This window comes from Bos taurus, chromosome 6 (genome assembly GCF_002263795.3).
Source record: "Bos taurus isolate L1 Dominette 01449 registration number 42190680 breed Hereford chromosome 6, ARS-UCD2.0, whole genome shotgun sequence".
NCBI classification, from domain to species: Eukaryota; Metazoa; Chordata; class Mammalia; order Artiodactyla; family Bovidae; genus Bos; species Bos taurus.
This window is the reverse complement of record NC_037333.1, coordinates 113838342-113861488: the sequence shown is the minus strand read 5'-3', so window position 1 is coordinate 113861488 and position 23147 is coordinate 113838342. Positions and strand designations below refer to the sequence as shown.

At 58.1% G+C, this 23147-nt stretch overlaps 2 protein-coding genes across 3 annotated transcripts in view; one reads left to right on the top strand and one right to left on the bottom strand.

Annotated features, from left to right (window-relative positions):
* Window positions 1-23147, bottom strand: part of SORCS2 (sortilin related VPS10 domain containing receptor 2) — a 495160-nt gene that overhangs the window by 262144 nt on the left and 209869 nt on the right. The gene's annotated exons all lie outside the window — the stretch shown is intronic.
* PSAPL1 (prosaposin like 1) lies at window positions 16979-19451 on the top strand. Its single transcript, NM_001103267.2, is given in 2 exon segments — window positions 16979-17439; window positions 17442-19451. Coding segments are annotated over 2 exon segments (1611 nt in total). The 5' UTR covers window positions 16979-16992; the 3' UTR covers window positions 18606-19451.

Here is a 23147-nt window from a genome sequence, read left to right as displayed (position 1 = left end):
CAGCTCCTCCAAGGTGAAGGAAGACATGGGAGGCTCAGAGAGGCTGAGTCACCTGTGGAAGGTCACACAGCCCTGGTGCCAGGGCCTCCCCACTGCTGCCTGGGTGAGTCTCTTCTCTTTGAAAAAAGGAAGGAGAGAGCCCAGTGGCCCCCACGCCATCCGTGCTGCCCTGTTCAGGTGTTGCTAGGACCTGCGACTGTCCCTCCCTAAAGCTCCACTCCAAAGCCCACTTCCTAGGCTGGACTGTTCTCAGCCTTGAGGGGGAGAATGGGTCACCTCGTGACCCACTAAGGTCAGCCACCTGCCCGTCAACCCTGCTGGCTCCTGGGAGAGTACAGCAAGGTGGCGCATGCCAGCCTGAGGGAGGCGGGGGTGTGAGCAGAAGGGAAGCCTGACCCAGTGGCCTGTCTGCCACTGAGGCCACCTGTGGTTCCAGAGGACACGAGAAAATCCCCCTGACGGCTCAGAGCAGCTTCCAGGGCAGAGGTGGGGGAGGGGCTCCTGTCCCTCAGGGCCCACCTGGAAACAGAGCACCTCCTTCTGCTGTCCCTCAAGAAGCCTTGGGCCTCCTGGGAAAACACCCTTTGCGTCCCAGTTCCTAGGACTCAGGATAACTAAGATGCAGGAGGAACCGATTTAGCTACACAAAAGGTCAGAACTAGCTGGTTCTGGCTGACTCTGGCCCCAGGAGAGCCTAACTCTGTTTAGCAAACTGACTCTGGCAGTTTGGAGAGGGCTGCCTGTGTGTCGGGGGGACGCCGTGGGCTGACCGTCTGGCTAGGGCCTGCGGTGGCCAGGCTCCAGGCTTCCCACCTATGCCTGCAAGGAGCTCCTTGTCCCCAGCTACAGATGAGAAGAGTGAGGCCCAGCCTGACAAGGGACCTTGATTAAAACCCCCTGCCTGTTCAGAGCAGAGAGTGGGAGGACAGAGGCCGGCAACCCATGTCGGGAGGCAGACTGAATTCCAGCTCTGCTGTTTACTAGCCATCTGCTGGCCTTGGGGGAAAGTCACCTGCTTCCCGGGCCTCAGTTTCCTCATCTGTAAAATGGGGATAACAGCTTCAGTACCATGAAAGGATGAAGGACGACGAGGATGAAGGGGAGGAGTCAGCGGGGGCCAGCGCCAGGCAGACCCAGAGGGCCAGCTGGCTGCTTTCCCAGGCCCTCGACCTGTCCTACTCTCCTTTCTCCCCGCCACCCACCTGCATCTGAAGAAACAGCAGCTCAGAGAGATTAGGGTTCTCCTGAGCCCACGCAAGGAGGGAAGGAGGAAGGCAGAGAGCAGACAGATGGAGAGTGAGCTGAGACGAGCCGGCGGGCTTCACGGCCTCTTCCCCGCTGGGCAGCTGGGCCCACGGGCAGGGGACCCACCGGCTCCTCACCTGTTTATAGGCAGATCTCAGAGCACAGAGCTTCTTAGAGAGCCAGGCCCCGGGGCGGGGGCAGGCTGTTGGCCACTCCTCTGTCTCTGTCTCTCCATCTGTCTGTCTCTCTGGCTGTCACACGCACACCCCTCTGAGACACCTGTCCCACCAACAGGGCCTCCAGGCTGTGTGCAGGTCCTGTCCCAATGGACAAAGCTCAGACCATCGACACCTCTGCGGCCTCCCTACCTCCATGGCCTCAGCATGGGCAGTGCCGCCAGCTGCATCTCTGGGCTCCCTGTCTCAGTCTGCCTTGCAGCTGTTCTGTGGCTCCCACCGCGCTGGAGATCAAGCCCAAGCAACCCTCTGGGCTGTCCGGGCTCGTCCTGACCCAGCCTGCTCAGAGCAGCCGTGTGCACCACTCAGCCGTCCACATCATCCCACTCGGGATGCCCACGGCCTCCAGTGCTTGCAGGGCAGTGGGTGTGCAGGGGGCTGGGTCCCCTCCCCGGCCTGCACTTCCAGCACGGGGATCCGGGACGGGGGGCTGGGCCTTCCTAAGCCCCACACTGGGCCCCGCACAGGGGTGCCCTGCACACATTTGGGAGCGGTTGGGACCAGGAGTCTACCTCCCCTGTGCCTGGAGGGGAGACTGGGACCCAGGGCAGGCCAAGGCTCAGCCTCAGGGCTCCAGGCAACTCTGTGGTGGGGCCTGCCAGCCGCCAGGCCAGCCCGCTTCTCCTGTTCAGGTCTAGGCCTGGGCCCAGGTCACCATGTTCATTCACCCACTCAGCTGTTCATTCATTCACCCACTCAGCTGTTCATTCATCAACCCACTCACCTGTTCATTCGTTCATTCACCCACTCACCTGATCATTCATTCATTCACTCACTCACCTGTTCATTCATTCACCCACTCAGCTGTTCATTCATTCACTCACTCACCTGTTCATTCATTCATTCATTCACCCACTCACCTGTTCATTCATTTGCTCACTCACTCATTTATTCCCCCACTCACTCATTTATTCCCTCACACACTCATTCACTTACTCCCTCCCTCCCTCTCTCTGTGGCTCATGGACACCTCCCAGGTGCTGGGCCCCCCGGCGCTGGACACCAGACAGGAGGGCCCTGGAAGGTTGGGGCACATGTGTTGGGAGAAGCAGGCATAGATTGGATCTTTAAGCAAAGAACCCTGCAGCTGTGGTGAGCGCTACACAGCTGGGAACAGGGCCTCCAGCTTGGGGAACAGTTGTTGGGGGGCTGGGGGCCCCTCACATGGTGTGGGAGCCTTGGCACGCAGGCTGACCAGGCTGCTTCTGAGCAGGCGTGAAGAGGAGATGGTTTCACCTGAAGCCTCGGTCACAAAGTTTAACAGCCCTTGGGAACCGCAGGGTCCCAGGGAAGAGACAGAGGTGGGGGACTAGGGGCAGGGGGCTGCTCCCCCTGTTTCAGCTGTAACTCCCCTGGTTTCCCTAATTCCTCCCCTCTGCTGGCTGGTGGGGGGCGGGCGGCACCCACCAATGTGACACTGGGAAACGCAGCTTCACCAGGTAGATCTCACGAGTCAGAGAAGACCCTCCATCAAAGCGCCTAGACACAGATGAGGAACCTGAGGGCAGGGAGAGCTGAGGTCACGGCCGCTCCACAGACTGGGCACCAGAGCCCAGGTCCATCTGGCGGCTCCGCAGGCCCCGCCCACACCCCTGTGGGGCCCTCTGCCCCAGAACAGGAAGACCCAGTTGCCCATGCGTCCTGGGGGGCCCCAATTCTTCGGGTGGTTTGAAGGGCAAAGCAGAGAGCAAATGGTATTTGTTTAACTAATTTCAAGGATCAAGAGTTTCCAGATGTTTCCCAGGCCCAACCCTCTGCCTGGCCCAGGTGCCTCCCTCACAAACAACCCTCTGGGGCCGAAGGGGAGGCTCCCTGGGGACCCCTGGGTGTGGTGGAATTTCTGGCTGTTGAAACTCCAGGGGAGGAGGCAGTCAGATTCCTGGAAAACTGGAGCGATTTTCCAGGCCAAAGACTGCGGAGACAAACACAGAACCCACCAGAGAACCTGACCTCGGGGCTCAGCTGGGGAAGGAGACAGGCGGGAAGCTTCAGGGGCCCGGGCGGGGAGCTGGCCCACTCTCATGAGCCCTGAGGGCTCGCAGCGTGGAAGAATGCAGCAATGAATCAACAAGCGAGCAGAAGACGGACGCCGTCCAACATTTACTGAAAACCCTGTCCAGCACACCGCCCATCTAGGGTGACTCTGCGTCCCAGCAACCTCCCCAAGGGAATTATCGCCCCACCTCACAGCCAGGAGACAGAACCACAGCACCACGTGGACACCTGCCCCAGTTCACCCACAAGTGGGTGGCAAAGCAAGGGTTTCCATCCTGGTTGGTGTGTATGGATCCCACGCTGCAGGTGCAGGGGAGAGGCGAAGGAAGGAGGGAGGGAAGAGGGAAAGGAAGGAGGAAATGGGTGGGAGGGAGGAAAAAAATCTTTTTAACACATGAACTCCAGGTTTGGCTGGCGCAGGGCTCTGGGGCAACCGTGGCCACGCCAGTGACTCAGGAGATGTGCTGTGCTCTGAACAGCAGTCCGCCTCCAGAGGGCCACACCTGATATCCTGGCTGGCTTACGCAGGTGTGCTGGGAGACCCACGCAAGGCTGTTGGCTGTGTTGGACTGGCCAAAATATCCAAAACAAAACAAAACAAAAACCGGAGAAAGAAAACACAGCATCCCTCCAAAGGGAAACAGATCAACTGTGGGTTATCCACACAACAGAATCCCACCTATCAGCAGGGATCCATCTCATAAACACGACGCCGAGTGAAGAAGAACAAGCCGCCAGCAGAGAGGTCCAGGCTGGGACCACGCGTGCAGATTTAAGGCACACGACCCAAGGGCTGCCTTTGTGACATGGATGGATGTGGTGAAGCCACGGGAACACAGATGAGGGTGGAGCACATCAGAGTGAGAGTGGGGCTTCACATGGGCTGGGGTGGGGGGGCGGCCTCGCTGCGTCTGCAACACTCCATTGCCCTCAAACAACCTGCAACACGCATGCAAGACGTTAACAGCTGCCTGGTGTCCACCGCCGTATAAGGGTCGGTGATGTGCTTCCCCACAGCCAGGAACACTTCGTAACTGCTGTGTTTTAACGTTAGCATCCATCTCTGACAGCAGCAGGGTTCTCCAGACGGGTGGCAGAAGCCACACTCTGTCCTGAGCCCGCCTTCCCGGCTGAAGGACCCCAGGGGCTGGCTCTGACTTCCACAGTTCCTGATACGAGGATTCATTTACTTATGTCAACCGTGCGTCTATCCCTCCGTGGAAAATAGAACCTTTTTTCCTAGGACAGGGTTAGCAAACAAATAGAAGTGACAGGATCCAAGACGACGGCTGAGCACATCCTGGCTGAACCTAATGAAAGGGGTTCGACCTCTCCGAGCCTCCGTTTTCTCATCTGTGAAATGGATGAGAGTGGACACCATACTGCCCCGCAAGGTTGTCCTGGAGAAGCAGTGATCGTATCCAAGGGGTGAGCAGCTATCACATGGCCCTGCACGTCCTGAATGACCAGTAAAGGGGAGGACAGGCCACTGTGAGGCAGGTCCTGTGAGCTGGGGGCCTTGGGACAGCAGGCTCTGTCAATCAGGGCTGTCTGCCCGACAGCCCCTCCCAGAAAAGGAGGCACCTCCGTGCAGGCATGGCAGCTGTGTCACGGACTCTCAGCCTCTCTTCCAGAATGAAAGGAAATCCCCTGCAGCATCAGGGCCGCTTGGGAGGGGGTGGGGATGTCGGCCAGCACCCTTCAGCCCTTAGAGGAAGCTGTCTTGCTCCCTCTCTATGGAGGGGTCCCCTGGCTGTGCCCCAGGAGCCCAGCCTGTGCACCCCCAGCCTGCCCAGGCTCCTAGCTCTCCCTAGAATAAACAAAACAATTTTCTAAAGGGAGAACTTTAGAAGACTCACGTGGCCTGCTTTCGAGATCTACTATAATCCTAACAATATGGTCCAGACAGGAGAACTGACACGCGGATTTGTGCAACAGAACAGACCGTCCAGAACCCAACCCGCCCATATATGGCCAGTTGAGTTTCTGACAAAACTGCAAGGAGAATTCAAGGAGGAAATGTTAAAATGAGGTCACGCTGCTGTAGGGGACAGTGACCGTGTTAGTCGCTCAGTCACATCCGACTCTTTGGACTGTAGCCCGCCACACTCCTCTGTCCATGGAATTCTCCAGGCAAGAATCTTGGAGTGGGTGGCCATTTCCTTCTCCAGGGGATCTTCCCGACCCAGGGACCGAACCTGCATCTCTCGCATTGCAGGCAGATTCTTCACCATCTGAGCCATGGAGGTGAGCCCCTTCCGATATGATCGGTGGTTCTCATGAAAAGTAGGAAATTAGACACAGGCAGGCACACAGGGAGGAGGCCGTGTGACGAGAGAGGCAGAGACAGGGGTGGTGCTTCTAGAAATCAGAGGTCGCCAATGAACCCCCAGACACCAGGGCACAGGCCTGGGACAGCTTCCCTCTCAGCCTCAGAAGTGACCAATGCTGCCGACACCTTGATTTTGGACTTTGACTTCTGAAGCTGCGACAATAAACTTCTGTTGTTCATGCCCCCAGCCTGCTGTGTTATGCAGCCCAGGAAACCAACCTGAGGCCCAATGGGAGGGAAACACAAGGCTGTCTGCTGACGCGCAGGCTGCGTTTGGATGAGAAGTCCCTCTGGGAGGCCATCGGCAAGTTCTCAACCGCTCAGCACCTCAAAGACCACCCAGAGGTGGTCTTCCGCACTTTCACCCCGGCCGGGACCTTCCCCCTGAGGGCTGACTGCCTGTCCCAAATCCACTCTCACCATGGTCTGAGAGGTTAGCACTTGCCCTCCCCCAAACCATGCCTCGCATGGCAAAGAGATGGGGAAACAGTGGAAACAGTGACAGACTTTATTTTGGGGGGGCTCCCAAATCACTGCAGATGGTGACTGCAGCCATGAAATTAAAAGACGCTTCCTCCTTGGAAGAAAAGTTATGACCAACCTAGACAGCTTATTAAAAAGCAGAGACAATACTTTGCCAACAAAGGTCCGTCTAGTCAAGGCTATGGTTTTCCCAGTAGTCATGTATGGATGTGAGAGTTGGACTATAAAGAAAGCTGAGCAACAAAGAATTGATGCTTCTGAACTGTGGTGTTGGAGAAGACTCTTGAGAGTCCCTTGGGCTGCAAGGAGATCCAACCAGTCCATCCTAAAGCAGATCAGTCCTGGGTGTTCACTGGAAGGACTGATGCTGAAGCTGAAACTGCAGTACTTTGGCCACCTCATGCGAAGAGTTGACTCATTGGAAAAGACCCTGATGCTGGGAGGGATTGGGGGCAGGAGGAGAAGGGGACGACAGAGGATGAGATGGCTGGATAGCATCACCGACTCAATGGACACGAGTTTGAGTGAACTCCTGGAGTTGGTGATGGACAGGGAGGCCTGGCGTGCTGCAGTCCATGGGGTCGCAAAGAGTCCCCGCCTCGTGCCCTCCTCCCCGTCTCACCACCCAGGGCGCAGGTCGGGTCCTCAGTGTCCCTCCCCAATCTGTCCTCCTCCACCCCACGCCCTGGGTCAGGCACCTGCCTCTTGCCTGGATGTCACAACAACGGGCCAACAGGTCTGCCTGCCCGGGTCCCTCTCCTCCAGACCAGCCTCCCAGCTAGCTGCTCAGGTCAGACGTGCGGCTGGTCCACGACTCCTCTCTCCCACGTCCCACATCCAAACCCGCAGCACATCCTGTCTGCTCTAACTTCACAGATGTAGCAGAGCCCACAGCTGCCGCCCCTCCCTGTCACCCAGGCCCTCCCCTGGAGCTCAGCTGCCTCACTGCAGTGATCTCTGGCTCTTCCTAACCGGCCTGGCCCCCTTGCTGTTCCTGCCTCCCGCTGCCACGGGGCCTTTGCACAGTCCCTCTGAAGCATACTCTCCCCAGACACCCACCTGGTTCTCACCCATCCCTTCTCAAGCCTATACCCTAAGATTGTGGCATCACTGACCACCCCGACTTCTGACTCTGCCCGCCCTGCATATAATTTCTCTCCCTCTCACTCATCACCTTTCCCCATCTTACAACACCTACTTGTGTTTTAATTGTTGTTTAATTTCTGCTCCCTCCCACCAGTTTCAGGAACCTGGGGCCTTCTCTGTTTCATTAATTAAAATGACCCCAGTACTCAGGACAGCAGTGCTCAGCCTCTAACAGGGCCGCAATGCCTCACTGTTGAACATGTGCATGAAGGTCAAGCAAAACAGGCACAGCGCAGCCCATCCATCCTCAGGACCTGCTTGTTTTCTCTCTTCTAACAGACTAAGAGCAACTCTGCCCACAACCACCCTTCTCCTTGTGCCCGTGGGGATGAGATGACCTATTTTACCTGCCAGGGAGGCCCGGCCAGCTCCCCAGGTGCTTTCCAGAGGCCACCCGGGGTGGGCAGGCCGGGTGAGGCTTGTTATGTTAAGATCCTGGTGGAGCTGCAGCCTGGCCCTGGAAGGCGGGGCATGCCCCACTGGGAGGGGCGGGCAGGATGGCACCTGTGCAGCTGTGGGACACCGGGAGGAAGGTGGGACTCAGGGGACGATACACAGGACCACCCCGAGGCACTGGGCGCAGGGAGATGCTCAGCCAGCGCAGACATGCAGCCCCTCAAGGGAAGTTCTCCAGGCTGTGGAGGCTCATCTGTCTAAGGCCCCGAGCCCCACACACCTGTGTCTACACCCCTTCCTCACGTCCCAGCTTCTCTGATCGCCAGTCTCCATCCTGGGGGCTACAGCTTCATAGCCTTCAAAAAGTGAAAGTGTTAGCTGCTCAGTCGTGTAGGACTCTTTACTACCGACCCCATGAACTGTAGCCCACCAGCCTCCTCTGTTCATGGCATTCTACAGGCAAGAATATGAGTATGGGTTGCCGTTCCCTTCTCCAGGGAATATTCCCGACCCAGGCATCAAACCTGGGTCTCCCGCAATGCAGGCAGATTCTTTACCGTGCCTTTAGCTAAGCTAAGTCACTTCAGTGGTGTCCGACTCTGTGCGAACCCATAGACGGCAGCCCACTAGGCTCCCCCGTCCCTGGGATTCTCCAGGCAAGAACACTGGAGTGGGTTGCCATTTCCTTCTCCAATGCGTGAAAGTGAAGTCGCTCAGTCGTGTCCGACCCTCAGTGACCCCATGGACTGTGCAGCCTTCCAGGCTCCTCCGTCCATGGGATTTTCCAGGCAAGAGTACTGGAGTGGGGTGCCATTGCCTTCTCCATGACCAACCTAGACAGCATGTTAAAAAGCAGAGATGTTACTTTTCCACAAAGGTCCATCTAGTCAAAGCTATGGTTTTTCCAGTAGTCATGTATGGATGTGAGAGTTGGACTATAAAGAAATCTGAGCACCGAAGAATTGATGCTTTTGAACTGTGGTGTTGGAGAAGACTCTAGAGAGTCCCTTGGACTGCAAGGAGATCCACAGTCCATCCTAAAGGAAATCAGTCCTGGATATTCATTGGAAGGACTGATGCTGAAGCTGAAACTCCAATACTTTGGCCACCTGATGTGAAAAACTGACTCATTTGAAAAGACCCTGAAGCTGGGAACGATTGAAGGCAGGAGGAGAAGGGGACGACAGAGGATGAGATGGTTGGATGGCATCACCGACTCAATGGAGCAAACTCCAGGAGTTGGTGATGGACAGGGAGCCTGGCGTGCTGCATACCATGGGGTCGCAAAGAGTCAGACACGACTGAGTGACTAAACTGGCTGTAGATGTAAATGGTTAAGACAAGGTCATGCTGGATCAGGGTGGGCCCAACCCTGATGATGAACGTGCTTATAAGAAGAGGACATTTGGACACAGACACGACCCACAGGGAGAAGCCATGTGATGACAGAGGCTGGGGGCGGGGGCAGCCACAGGCCAAGGACACCAAGGGTTATTGCTGCTGCTGCTGCTGCTGCTAAGTCACTTCAGCCGTATCCGACTCTGTGCGACCCCATAGACAACAGCCCACCAGGTTCCCCCGTCCCTGGGATTCTCCAGGCAAGAACACTGGAGTGGGTTGCCATTTCCTTCTCCAATGCATGAAAGTGGAAAGTGAAAGTGAAGTCCCTCAGTCGTGTCTGACTCTTAGCGACCCCATGGACTGCAGCCTACCAGGCTCCTCCATCCATGAGATTTTCCGGGCAACAGTACTGGAGTGGGGTGCCATCCCCTAAAGCCCAGAACAGGCAAGGAAGGATCCCTCCCCCTGCCCCGGAGCTCAGCCTCCCAACACCTTGTTCTCAGACTCTGACGGTGCAAGTGCGGGCAGGCATGGTCTCCTCCTCTGTTGTTACTGTGAAGCTGAGGTCTCAGAGGGGACCCACGAGGGCAGGCCATCCTGGTTGTGGCGGGCTGGGGCGGTGTCAGGCTCTGTGGGAGCAAGAGATGCCGGGCCCCGCCCACTTTGGAGCAAAAGGTGCCACGCCACGCCCCTCGCCCCGCCCACATTGGAGCCGGGCTGCCGGGCCCCGCCCCTGCTCCGCCCACATCGAACATCTGTGAAATGAGGATCGCCGCAGCCCCTAAGTCCCGGGACAGGACGGACGCGCCCTTCCAGGAGCGCATGCACCTCAACTCGAGGGGCGGGGCGGGAGAGCTGGCCGGTCCTTGGAAGAGTGTTGGATGGTGCTGACCTGGGCTCGCTGGCCTTGCAGGTCCAGCTGCCCTCCAGGGCGCTGAAGATGCTCTGCAGGCTCCTGGCACACATCGCCCCCACCCGCCCCATCCCAGCCCTGCGCAGGAATTCCACGGCCCCACTCTTGCTTGTAACTCTGCCCGGCTCACCCACGCGCCCACACCTGTTGGCTCAGGTACGAGTCCCGGCCGCCCACTCAGCTCCTGGGCAGCCCCCACTCACCGCCTGGCTCTGCCAGGCCACCCCAGGGCCTGGCTGTGGGGACGGGCTCCACTTCCCTACGGCTCTCTGGTGATCTTGGGTGTTCTCCTGGGGGAGGTCCTGACCCCTGCCTTGGGCTGCCTGCCCACACCCCCTACCAGGAGGCTCACAAAGACCGAACTCAGGTAAAGCCGATGTCCACCATCTCAGAAGCAACAGTGGGCTTCCCCTCTTGGGAAGGGGCTGGCTGACGCAGGAGGCTCTCACGCCCCCACCTCCTGGCCTCCTGGCCCTGCACCAATGGCAGCACGTAACCACCTCTGGCCTCCTCCTCTGCCGTGCCTCCTTCCTGGGTGCCGCCGCTGGGTGCCCACCGCAGCCACTGCTGTGCTTGGGCCCCCTCCCCAGAGGGACCCCTCAGGCCGCCCTCTGCAAAAGCACCCAGCAACCCCCACCGAACCTTGCCCGCTTTTCTTTACTGCATAGAAATCGTTTCCACCTGGCACCAGGAGAGGCACGAGTGTTTACACATCCGTCAAATGTTTACACGTCCGTGGTCTGTCCCCAGGACCCGAATATCCACTCCTCATCTGTCTCCTTCTCTGCTGAGCCCCAGCTCACAGCAGGGGCTGCAAACACAGGCAGGAAACACCCCCGCAGTATGGCCCGGCAGCACGGGAGTGTCCCCAGAAGAGGCAGGAAAGGCAGAGAGAAAGAGAGGTGGCCGTGGGTCGGAGAGGTGGCCGTGGGTCGGGCTGACGGGGCCAACAGCATCAGGCAGAACAGAGGAGAGGACTCGGAGGTCGGAGAAGCCGGCACCTCTGTGCTCAGAGATTCCAGAACACGGGCTGGGGAGCCCCACGGGGCTGGAGTCTGTGTCCCCCGTGTGGGCAGAAGAGCACGTGTCACCGTGTACCTGGGGACAGCCCCTCCCCCGCTCTCCGCCCATACGGCAAGATGGCCTCGAGGACTGATGGTGAAGTGGAAGCCAGAGGGCCAGGCAAAGCGTTGACAAGTGGGCCCTGGTCCTGGTTCCCTCCCTCTCCTCGCTGGTCCTCTGGGAAGCAGGCCATCTTCAAGCTTCTTGCCCACCTCCTGTGGGTCCCCTCCCTGACCCTGGCTCAACACATGGGGCCTCACCTACAAAATGCCCCCTCTCACCCCCCGATCCCATTGGGACCAGCCTTATCTCTAGTTAGGAGGAAAAAGTAAATACCTTCCAGGGAAATGTTTTAAACAGATGGAATTTATAAAATATACAGCAAGTGCTGCCTTTCGTTGGATGGTGGGTAGTGGAGGAATGCTGGTCGTATCATTTCCAGCACTTTCTGCAGGGTTATATCAGAGCCGTGTGGAGCAACGCTGCTGGGGGGACAGGCCCAGGGCCACCACATCAGAGCCTGGTGCATCTGCTCAGCACACACCGACCCCAGGCCCCCGCGGTCCTCCCCCAGACACCTACCCAACAGAAATGCCCACTCTGCCCACTGCACAGTGTCCCTAAGAATGTACAAATCAGCGATACTTGGATAACCCCAAACTGGAAGTGCCCGATGCCAGCCCTCAGCGATGAGGACACTCTGGCAGCTGGTACAGGGGGCACTGCCAGGCGGTGAGGCCCAGGAACCTCAGGGCGGGCTCTTGTCCAGAGGGTGAAAGCGGTGGACACACCACCCCACCCCACTGATGCAGATTCAGGAAGAAGTGAAACTGATCAAAGGTGAAGACAATCAGAAAAGCGATTGCTCTGGTTGAGGGCGATGGGTGTGGTTTGCACACGTGTGTGTGTTTGCTAGAATACACCAAATTGCACAGTTACAGCGTGTACATTTTACTACATGTACATTTTATGTCAAAATGGTAAAGATAAATGTGTGCAAATGCAGAAGTCTAGTTGGTAAGTTTTTCTTTTCATAGCGGTAGGAGTTGTGTGTTCTTTCTTATCTTTCTTTTTATAAAATATATATTTATTTGGCTGCACTGGGTCTTAGCTGTGGCACACAGCATCTTTAGTTGCAGTATGTGAGATCTAATTCCCTAACCAGGGAATCCAGGCCCCCTGCATTGGAAGCATGGAGTCTTAGCCACTGGACAACCAGGGAAGTCCCAGGATTAGGCATTCTGAAAGTACTACTTTTTATATTTTAGAGTGCAGCAAATGAGTAAGTGTCTTAAGGATAATGGGACCCAGACTCCTGGCTATTGGGCAGGAGAGTTAAGAATATGGAAAGGAAGAAAACTAGAATGTTGCCTAAGGATCAAAGTGAACTCATTGTCTGATGAAGACACGGTGAATGGATGACAGTTGCAAGTACACATGTGTTTACATGTATGTACATGTCCATCTTCATACCTACAAATGTCTGTGTCTCCATTTCTATGTGAACACATCCTTCCTCCGTCACCCACATCAGTAAGAGGTAAGGTATTCACTGCTCTGTTCACCAAGGCGGCCGTAATGACACCACAGTTTCAATGAGCACATCTATGCCTGGATCTTGGTTTCCAAATACTATCTTCCATCAACCAGGCTGGTTCCAGGGTTGGTTCAAGGAATGCACAAGATAAGCCTGAAGCAAGTCTTCGTTTAAAAGCAGAGAAGCGCTCTAAGAATGATGGACATATGTCAGAGACAGACAGGCCAGCTCAAAGGGCCCCACTGAGCTGATCTGGAGCCGCTTAGGCATCAGAGCAACTGTAGGCATGGACTCAGTTCAGTTCAGTTTAGTCCCCCCATCGTGTCTCACTCTTTGCAACCCCGTGGACTGCAGCACCCTCTGCCAACAACAGAAGAGAAAACTCCACACACGGATATCACCAGATGGCCAACACTGAAATCAGATTGATTCTATTCTTTGCAACCAAAGATGGAGAAGCTCTATATAGTCAGCAAAAACAAGACTGGGAGCTGACCGTGGCTCAGATCATGGACACTTTATTGTTCAATTCAGACTTAAATTGAAGAAAGTGGGGAAAACCACTAGACCGTTCAGGTATTAACTAAATCAAATCCCTTACCATTATACAGTGGAAGTGAGAAACAGGTTTAAGGTACTAGATCTGATAGACAGAGTGCCTGATGAACTATGGACGGAGGTTCGTGACATTGTACAGGAGACAGGGAGCAAGACCATCCCCAAGAAAAAGACATGCAGAAAAGGCACGGACTACAATCTGTTAAATAAAATAAGCATTCACAAGTCTACATAGGAAGGCAGGAAGGAAGGAAGGAAAGGAGGAAGGAAGAGGGAAGGGAAGGAAAAGCTCTTTTTTATAGAAGAATACCAACTTAAAAATCAGAGGGAAGATGGGGTTAGCAAAGGACCAGTTATGCTAACAGTGAGTAAACATTTGATGAGAACAGAATATTAACATACTCTCAAAGTACCTTTCTAAATATTATTAATTACAAAAAAGGAAACAGTAACTTCAAGAGGAAGAAGCAGCAGGTCTCCAGCAAGTGACCCCAGACCCGCAGTACTGGGCTGGCCCACATCCACCCTCCCCACCTGGGGCACAGAGGGGTCCTGCCGTGTCTGAGCGCGAGGGAACCTGGGCAGACCCAAGGGGAGAGCTTTCTACAAGCAACCCACCGGGACTCCAGTGTCAAGAAAAACACGCAAATGGTGACCGAGGAGCCGTGGCGAGCGCACATAGCCCTGACCCTGGAGCTGGAACCAGGAGTGACCCACGGTCAGAGGGCAGCCCTGGGCCGCTGCACAGTCCGAACAGGGGCTGCGGGTTAAACAGTGGGACTGTACCAACATCACAGCCCTGGACGCTGACAGATGCACTGTGACCATCTGAGAGGACGTCCTTGTCCTCCGGAAGCACACTGGAGTAGCTGGTGTAAAGGGACGTGACATCACTATACTCTCAACAGGTCAGGACACAGGTGTCTGTAAATACAAACGCGGGTGGATGGATGGTAGACGAGAGGGAAGCAGGCAGGGGAACCACAGAGCAAATCGGGCCAAGGTGCCCGAGGGACCGCTGGCCGGGAGCTCCTTGCTCTATTTCTGCAGTGGTCCTCTAAGTTTGAAATTATAGCAGAATAAAACATAACCTCCCCCCAGACAAAACGGACATGGAGCAACCAGACTCTTTGAGCCCTGTTGAGGGCAGTGGGCACGACCACGGTGGAAAACTGTCGTGTCGGCATTTACTGGACGTCTGCCGTCTGACCCCTGCAATTCTGCTCCTAGAGAAAACCCAGCAGAGATGGGGGTACACACACATCCCTAGATGGGCACAGAAGTGTCCAGGCCAGCCCCAAACTAACTGGACGTGATTCAAATGCCCACGAGGGTAGAATAGATTAGTAAAATGTGAATTCACCCGACGGATTCTGCACAGAAATGAGGACCCACCCAGCAGCCCAAACGGAGCTCAGAGGCCCAGTACCATGCCAAAGAAGCCAGAGACAAAACAGTCGGGGTTCCCGGCAATGGACGGGGCAGGGGTGGCTGGAAGGTGCGCTGGGGCTGCCCAGAATCGTGGACACTGTCTGGGCCTGGGCGCTTGCTCAGTCTATGGATCTTCCCTGAGCTGAACACTTATAATCTGTGCCTTTTCCTGTATGCATGACATATTTTAATAAAAATTTTAAAAGTAAGAGGGAATTCCCTGGCAGTCCAGCACTCAGAACCCTATGCCTCTCACTGTCATGGCCCTAGATTCAATCCCTAGTCAGAGAAGTAAGGTCTCACAAGTCACACGGCCTGGTAAAATAACAAAATAAATAATTTTAAAAATATTAGAAAGTCCAGGAGAAAAGTCTCCTATGGCAGATTCTCCGACTTGATGGACATGAGTTTGTGTAAGCTCCGGGAGTTGGTGATGGACAGGGAAGCCTGGCGTGCTGCCATCAGTGGGGTCGCAAAGAGTCAGACACGACTGAGCGACTGAACTGATGTATTTTTCTATAAAATAAAAACCAATTTCGTGTTTCATCAGTGGGGAGAGATTTCTGGGCCTCTGGGCAGGGTGGTGCCTGGGGAAAGAGACCATGACAGCAGCTGTGAAGGCCGAGCAGGAGGTCTGGGGCTGCCTGGCCGGGGCCCTGGCACAGAGCGGTGGGGCAGGGCCTCCTGCTTGCTGGCCTGGTGCCCACAGTCCTTGTAGGATGCGAGTGGGTGCTCAGGAATCTCAGGCGATGCGCTCAGGGAGGAGCAGGCATGTGGAAAGGGTGTTAAAGTGAGCCGGCCCCTGCCTGCCCCAGGCACCCGCGATGGGGCACCCATGTCTCCAGTCCCCGCTTTGCAAGTGAGACTCAGGAGCTGGGCATATGAGCGCCCAGGCTCACTTCAACCCAAGGGCTGTCCCTCCTCTGGTCCAGAGGGTCTACACTCCCAGGGCCAGTGTGAAGAGCTCAGCAATCCTGTTTTCCATATGCTCTTCCCAACCCCGGACCCGGAGGAGGTGGATGGAGCCACCCCGGCCACATTCCTCCACAAGCTGCTGCAATCTCAGGCCCCAAGGCCTGACCCACACAGCTGGGGGTGCGGACTGCCCCTCTGAACCTGAGAGACAGCACCACGCAGGGGGCTTACACCCTCCGAGGGGTGCAGGCGACCCCAGGGGAGCCCCCTGCCCTCGGGCCCCCGACCCGTCCACCCCTGCGTGGGAGGGCCCCGTGGGAGCCATGAGGCAAGTGGAAAGCAGGCCATAGGCGAGGCTGGCTGTGGAATCCTCCTTTTAATGAACCGACACCAGCTCGGGACACCTGGGTGTGCCTGACATCTGATCCACTCGACTGATAACTCATTTTAAAAACTAAGCAAGAAAAATAAGAAGATAACAAGTGACACAGAAATGAAACAAATTCCTCCTGTGTATGGGTACTTTCAACCAACACTTTCATATCTAGGGTGGGCCAGCCCACTCTCGGCCCAGTTCCAGACCTGTTCCCTGGCGGCTGTCTCAGGAGGCCGACGGGCACTCACATCGCAGATGAAGACATGAGGGGCCCTTGCGTGGCACTGCCGGCCAGGGCCAGGAGCAGAGCCAGCCAGGTGAGCCATTTCAAGGCCAGATGTAGGAAACAGAGCTTCTATACTTGCTCAGTCATTAAACTCACTTCATCTTCTGGCATTAAAAGGACAGAATGCCTGTGCCTCCCAAAGGGGGACAAAAGTCCCCCCAAGAGTCTCTCATTGTGGGCTTCCCTGGTGGCTCAGACAGTAAAGAACCTGCCTGCCGTGCGGAAGACCTGGGTTCGATCCCTGGGCTGGGAAGATGCCCTGGAGAAGGGAATGGTTACCCACTCCAATTCTTGCCTGGAAAATTCCGTGGAGAGGAGGATACCGTCCATGGGGTCGCAAAGAGTTGGACACCACTGAGCAACTAACACGAACAGACATCAAAGGCTGTCTTTCTAGGAGGGGACCTAGCCAGCGGAAGACACCAGAGCGGGAGGATGAGCCGTTCGGAAGGGGGCAGACGGGCTCCCAGGAAAGAGGTGGGTGAGTTGTGCTTTATTGAAGACTGAGCTGGGTTTTGAAAGCCGAGTGAGAGTTTATCCAGAGGGTCGAGGGGAGAGGGACGAGCGGTGCTCCAGGGAGAGTGACCTGCACACGCTGCCCAGAACCAGGCAACAACAGAGCCATGAGTCAGGCTGCGGAGGAGCCTGGAGGGCGGGGCCGCCCACCAGGCAGGCTGGGGCTTTATAGCAGCCGCGGGGCGGCCGCGCAGTCAGTGGAGCTGGCCCCAAGACATCAAGGCATGCTCTGCGCGCTGCTGCTTCTGCCGGGCGTGCTGTGCGCCGCCCTGGCCGGCTCCATCTCTGGCCCCAAGGAGTGCGCCAAGGGCCCTGCCGTGTGGTGTCGGGACCTGCAGGCGGCAACGAGATGCGGGGCAGTTGGGCACTGCCGCGTTGCCATCTGGAGCCAGCCCACCGCCAGGTCCCTGCCCTGTGACCTGTGCCTGGATGTGGCAGCCACTGCCAGCAACGGGCTGAACCCCAAGGCCGCCGAGACTGATGTCCTGGCTGCGGTGATGAAGACCTGTGAGTGGCTTCCCAGCCAGGAGTCTTTGGTCAAATGCAAGGGGATGGTGGATGCCCACGGCTCAGCCATCCTGAGCATGCTTGGCGGGGACCTGGGCAGTGCCCCGGGACAGGTGTGCATGGCTCTCACCCTCTGCCAGCCACTGCAGAGGCACCCGGCCACCCCGGGCCACTCTCTGAGGAGGACATATATGACGTGGTTGCCCCATTTGTGGCCAATGGCCTACTCAGCTCCCGCCGTCAGCGGATTGCCGTGGGCACTGTGTGCCAGGACTGTGTCCAGCTGGTCACCCGGCTCCAGGGTGCCCTTGGGCCCGACCTGTCCAGCCTGGCACAGGTGACCACACGGGAGCAGTGCGAGTCCCTGGGGCCGGGCCTGGCTTTCCTTTGCAAGAACTACATCCACCAGTTTTTTGCTCCTGCTGAGCAAACACTGAGGTTCATGCTGCCCAGCGAGATCTGCAGGAAGGAGGGCTTCTGTGAGGAGTGGCAGGGACCCCCAGACTCGGCTCACGTGGCTGCCGTGGACGGGGTCCCTGCCCTGGAGCTGGCGTCTCCGTGGAGGAAGGGCGAGGTGCAGATGCAGGGCCCCGTGGCCTGTGACGTGTGTCTGCAGGTCGTGCAGAGGCTGGACCACTGGCTGGAAAGCAGCAGCAGCAAGACCATCATCAGCCAGGCCCTGGAGCGTGTGTGCTCCGTGCTGCCCCCTCCGGTGGTCCGGGAGTGCATCAAGCTGGTGGACACCTACGTGCCCACCGTGGTGGACGTCCTGAGCAGACTCACCCCAGAAAAGATGTGCACGGTCATCCGACTGTGCAGGGGATGGAGGCGGGCCCGGGCGGTCCACGAGGGCCCCACAAACCCACCCCCTGGCCTCCTGGACAAGGACAGCCTCTGCAGGGGGTGCCAGCAGCTGTTCGGTGTGTCCGTCCATAACCTGGAGCAGAAGACCACCGAGCGCCGCATCCTTCGGGCCTTTAAGCTCGCCTGCGGCATCCTGCCCCTGCCCTTTGTGATGCAGTGTGGCCGCTTCGTGAGCGAATACCAGCCCGTGCTCATGATGACCCTCAGGGACATGATGGACCCCCCCACCCTCTGCACGAAGTTGCGCGCCTGCCGCGACCCCAGGAACACGCTGCTGGGCACCGACCAGTGCGTCCTGGGCCCAAGCTTCTGGTGCCAGAGCCGGGAGGCAGCCCAGATGTGCAACACAGTGGAGCACTGCCAGCGCCGCGTGTGGAAGGAGGCGCCCTCGCCAGCCGAGAGCGCGGGCGACCGCGGCTGCCCGAGCCAGGATCCCCCTCCCCTCGAGAGGCCCGCCTCTCCTTGATCCCCACGGCGCGGCCCCCACGTCCCAGATGGGAACTGAGACTCCCAGCGGGGAGGCTGGAAAGGACCTGCCCTCCGTCCTGACCCCAGGCCTGTGGCTGTGCCCACACCTCAAGTGGACTGGAACCACCTGCTTCACTGTTGCTGCCAGCCGCCTGCCCTGACTCTCCATCGCTGTGCTGTCGCTGATGGTGGGGGGGTCTGGCACTGGCCTCTGGTGCCCCCGCTACACTTTGCCGATGGGGTGCCAGCTGGGCTGAGCAGTGGCAGGACAGAGGGCAGGTGGGGAGGGGCCGTGACAGCTGGCAGGGAGGGGGCGGTAGGTCTTATCCACCAGTCATCATCACCTGCTCAGGCCACAGTTGCTCAACCTTGGGGTCCTGGCGGTGGCCTCAAAGGTGCATATGACGTGTTGAGCGTCTCTCTGGGGAGGAGGCTGGGGTTTTGACTAAATGCCCCGAGGGGTTCTTGGGCTCAGTGCAGTCCTTCTGATGCCCCCTGCTCCCCGCCCACCACAGAAGCCTCTCCCTGCACCCCAGACTCTAGGCTGCAGGGAAACCTGTGCTGCGTTCCAGGTGAGGAGAGGAAAACGTGCCGTGAAAGAGCCCAGTGGGTCGCACGATGGTGGGCAGATCCTCCACCTGTCGGAGCCTCAGTTTTCTAATCTGTAGAATAGGGCTGATAACCTGTCTCATGTGGACGCTGAGACCGTTAGAGGAGATGTCCCTAAGCTTCTTCCTCTGAAAGGACCAGCATCCACCCATCTGCTGCGGCCAGCAAGACCCAGCTCAGGGTCCCAGCAGAATCTGGCAGTGCAGGTATTGAGTAAACTGCAACCTTCCTCCCAGTGGCATTTGCTGTCTTCTCATTCTCCTGAGGCCCTGGCACGAGCTGCTGTAGCACCCGCTTCCTTCTGGCCTCGCCCAGGCATTCCCCTCCTCAGGAACGCCTCCTTCCTGAGGCTCTCAGCCCAGTTTAGGTACCCTCTGTGGTTTCTCCTCATGCCATGTTGTCATCATCGCCCCCCTAGCACACAGTAGATGCTAAAACATTCGTAGGTCACACACACGAGTGTTTCAGTGGAGGCCAGGCCTGGAGAGGCCCCGCGGCCTCTTTCAGATGAATCCCTCTGGAGGAAGAGAAGTGCCCAGGCCTGGGTTACAGGAGACCCGAGTGGGCGCTGTTTTCTGAGAAGCCACACCTGAGCACTTGGGTAAGTGTCCTGGGCCCCAGCCATCACCCCAGGGGGACAGGTGCACTCGGCCTGAGTTTCCAGCCTCCTCGGAGCTGGCGTCTGTAGGCCGCGGCTGGGCCCACTGGTCGGCCCGGTCCACGGTGGTGAGGGCTCCAGCCCACGACCTGAGGGCCCGGATGTGGGCGGAAGAAGGCAGCCCTGGCCAGATTCCGCGACACAGATGCCTGTGATGGACGGACTTGCAGACTGTGGGACTGGGCATGGACCGCATCTCTGGGAACAGCCCCTGGGGCTGTCAGTCTGCGGGCGCCTGTCCCCTCTCTGGGACAGGGTGGGCTGTGGCCCCTCCTCTGGCCTGTCTGGGGGACACCTCACAACGGTGAGACAGATCTCAGCTTCCTGGGACGTCACTGCTCACACACGACAGCCTGAGAGCGGCCAGGAGGGGGTGAGCACCACGTCTCATGGGTGCCCCATCCATGCAGAGCCAAGGTGCCCTCCCATCACCTCCCCAGCCCAAAGCGGCCCGCAGCAGGCAGTCAGCGAGGGGCTCCACGTGCCCCTCCCCCAGGCCTGGGACCCACCTGCCCCCACCTGCCCACTTCAGACCTGTGGCTGCACGTCAGCCCCGCCATGCACCCGGACAAGCTGGTCATCCAAGGACACTGACCGCTGACCAGCCCCTGAGGACGTCCCGCCTGCCCCGAGAGCTCTGCCTGGCTTCACTCCTCACCCCCACAACCAGCTGAGGCAGGCACCATCATCAGCGCACTTCACAGAGCTTCAGTGATTGGCCCGAGGTCACGCAGTTAGGACACAGGGCAGCCAGGAGTCCAGCCCAGGCAGGAGGGGGCTCCAGGGCCTGTGTTCCCGACCCTCACCCCGCTGGAGGAGTTCAAGGCCTGACTCCAGCACCCTACGGCCTCTGCCTCAGTTTCCCCATTCCTGAATGGATGCCCCACCCCCGGGTCCTCAGTAGAAGGGCCCGCTCAGCGGACACACGGTCAAGGAAGGGGTTCTTCAGGCCTCCTCCCCGACAGGACCGGCCTCTCTGCGTTTCCAGGCTGCTTCCTACACTATGTTTCACTTTTTGCATATCTTCCTCCTAAGACATGCACTGAGGTTTCTCGATCGGATATGGCTGATTTGTTTTCCCCAAGTGAGCCTCTTAACCACTCTCTGCTGCTGTTTCCTTATCATTTCCCACATCAAATTCCTTTTCGATTAGAAAGCTGGGAGTGGGGGGGCGGGGGGGAGAGGGGCCGGCTAAATTAGCTGATTGCAGCTGCCGAGGCCACGAGAGCAAGCATGCAGGGGCACCGGGTCCCCCGGCCCCAGGGAGCCCTTGGAGGTCTCCACCGGGCAGCGGACAGAGGGCCTTGGGGAGCACTTGCTTAGCATGGGGGCCTGTGACTCCACCGTCATCCTCAGACCTCTCACTGGGTGTGTCGCAGGCTTGTGTCTGCATACACACTCACTTCTGCACAGACGGTTTGCACAGAGCCAGAGTCTGCTGGGCCAACCCCATATCTGGGGAGGGTGGGGGAGGACTGGGAGCAGGTCTGCCCTTCATGCTCCTTCCTCTGCCTCAATCTCTGTCTGGGAAATGGGCCACTAACCCCCAAAACGAATCCCAACAGTGGGAGTGCTTCCCAAGCCAGCGCCCTGGATGGCTGTGACCAGTGCAATTGACGCCCTATCAGAGTCCTGCTTCCTCCTTGGTCCTGCCCTTCCCAGTCCGTCTGCATTGCAGCCTCCCAGGCCTCTGCGAGGGTCCCTCCCTCCTGCAGACCTCTGTCCCCCTGTCGCCTCCCTGCCAGCATCTGTACTCACCCCACCTCAGTCAGCTCAGTTCAGTTCAGTTCAGTCGCCCAGTCATGTCCAGCTCTTTGCAACCCCAGGGACTGCAGCATGCCAGGCCTCCCTGTCTATCACCAACTCCCGGAGCTTGCTCAAACTCATGTCCATCAAGTCGGTGATGCTATCCAACCGTCTCCTGCTCTGTCATCCCCTTCTCCTCCTGCCTTCAATCATTCCCAGCATCAGGGTTTTCCTCGATGGTCACCCTCGAAGGCAGCCCAGCCCCTGAACCATGGCCATGCTCCAGCTCCTGGACTGGAGCCCCACTCGGACATTCTGGGCTCGTCCCTCCTTCGCAGGAACTCGAGTGGCGGTGGGGGGCTGGGCCAGGGGCAGGAGCAACCCTGAACTGAGTCAGCATCAGTTCTGTTTCATCCCCACCGGGTCCTACTGCTGCTGATACATGGACGTTACAGACGCCCAGCCCAGCAGGCTCAAATCTCTGTGGCCCAGAGAGGGACTGCGTCTTGCCTGGGCCCTGTTGTGGGCGTTCGGGCCGCCAAGCTTAGGCTTCAGCTGCATTTAGGTCTGGCTCTGATGCAGCTAAAGGCATGAGAAACAGCTGCATCCGGTCCCTCCAAGAGCCTCAGGGGCCTGAGCCCCAACTTACAGGAGGGTCTGCTCTTCCCTCTTCAAGAGGCCCCTAAGTACTGCTTCATGCCCCCCTGCACTGACACAGCTGCCCGTGACACTGCCCTGGAGGCTTAGCCTTAGGTCTGAGAGGCTCACCTCTGGACCCCCGGGATGCTCCAGACCCAGGCACCTGTGCAGGGGCCCTGCTGGTGGCAAGCGGGGCCCATCACGCCAGGTCCAGCAGTGACCCCACGTCCCTGCCTCCTGCCACCATGGGGACCTCCCTGTCTAGATGGTCCAGCTTCCAGGGACCAAGCGCACCACCCCCGGAAAGGCTGCTCTTGTCCCACTGGTCTGAAACCTCCCCCCCACCCCAGATTCACCACGTGCCCGCTGTCACTGGGGCCAGGCCTGATTCGGTGTGGTGGGACGTTTCTGAGACAGTCAGGGAGTCTTGGGGGCAGAGCGGGGAGAACGCAGGCCATGTGGAGGGGCACTTTTGAGCCTGGCTCCGCCACTCACTGTGGTGTGGCCTTGGGCAGGTTCCTCAGCGAGTCTGAGCCTCTGTTGTCCTGTGCGTATGACACGATAATAAAGGCCCCCCTCCCATGGCGTCTGCTGGAGGCCTGAGCGAGGTGCCGCACTGGAGCGGGCACACGCGGCTGGAGATGCCACCAGCCCCGGCCTGAGCTAAGTGTTTGCAAGTTCCTGCAGCTCGGAGAACCTGAGAACATGGGCCGAGACCCAGAGGAAGAGCCAAGGGCCTGAGGCCACAAAGTCGGCCTGAGACAGTCTGTCGGTCAGATGTTCCGGGCATTCCCACTGTCCCACTGAGTCCAGTGCAAAGTGTGAGGTTGGCCGGGAGATGCTGCTGGACACGGGAGGAGTAGGCAGATGGGGAAAGAGAGGGTGGAG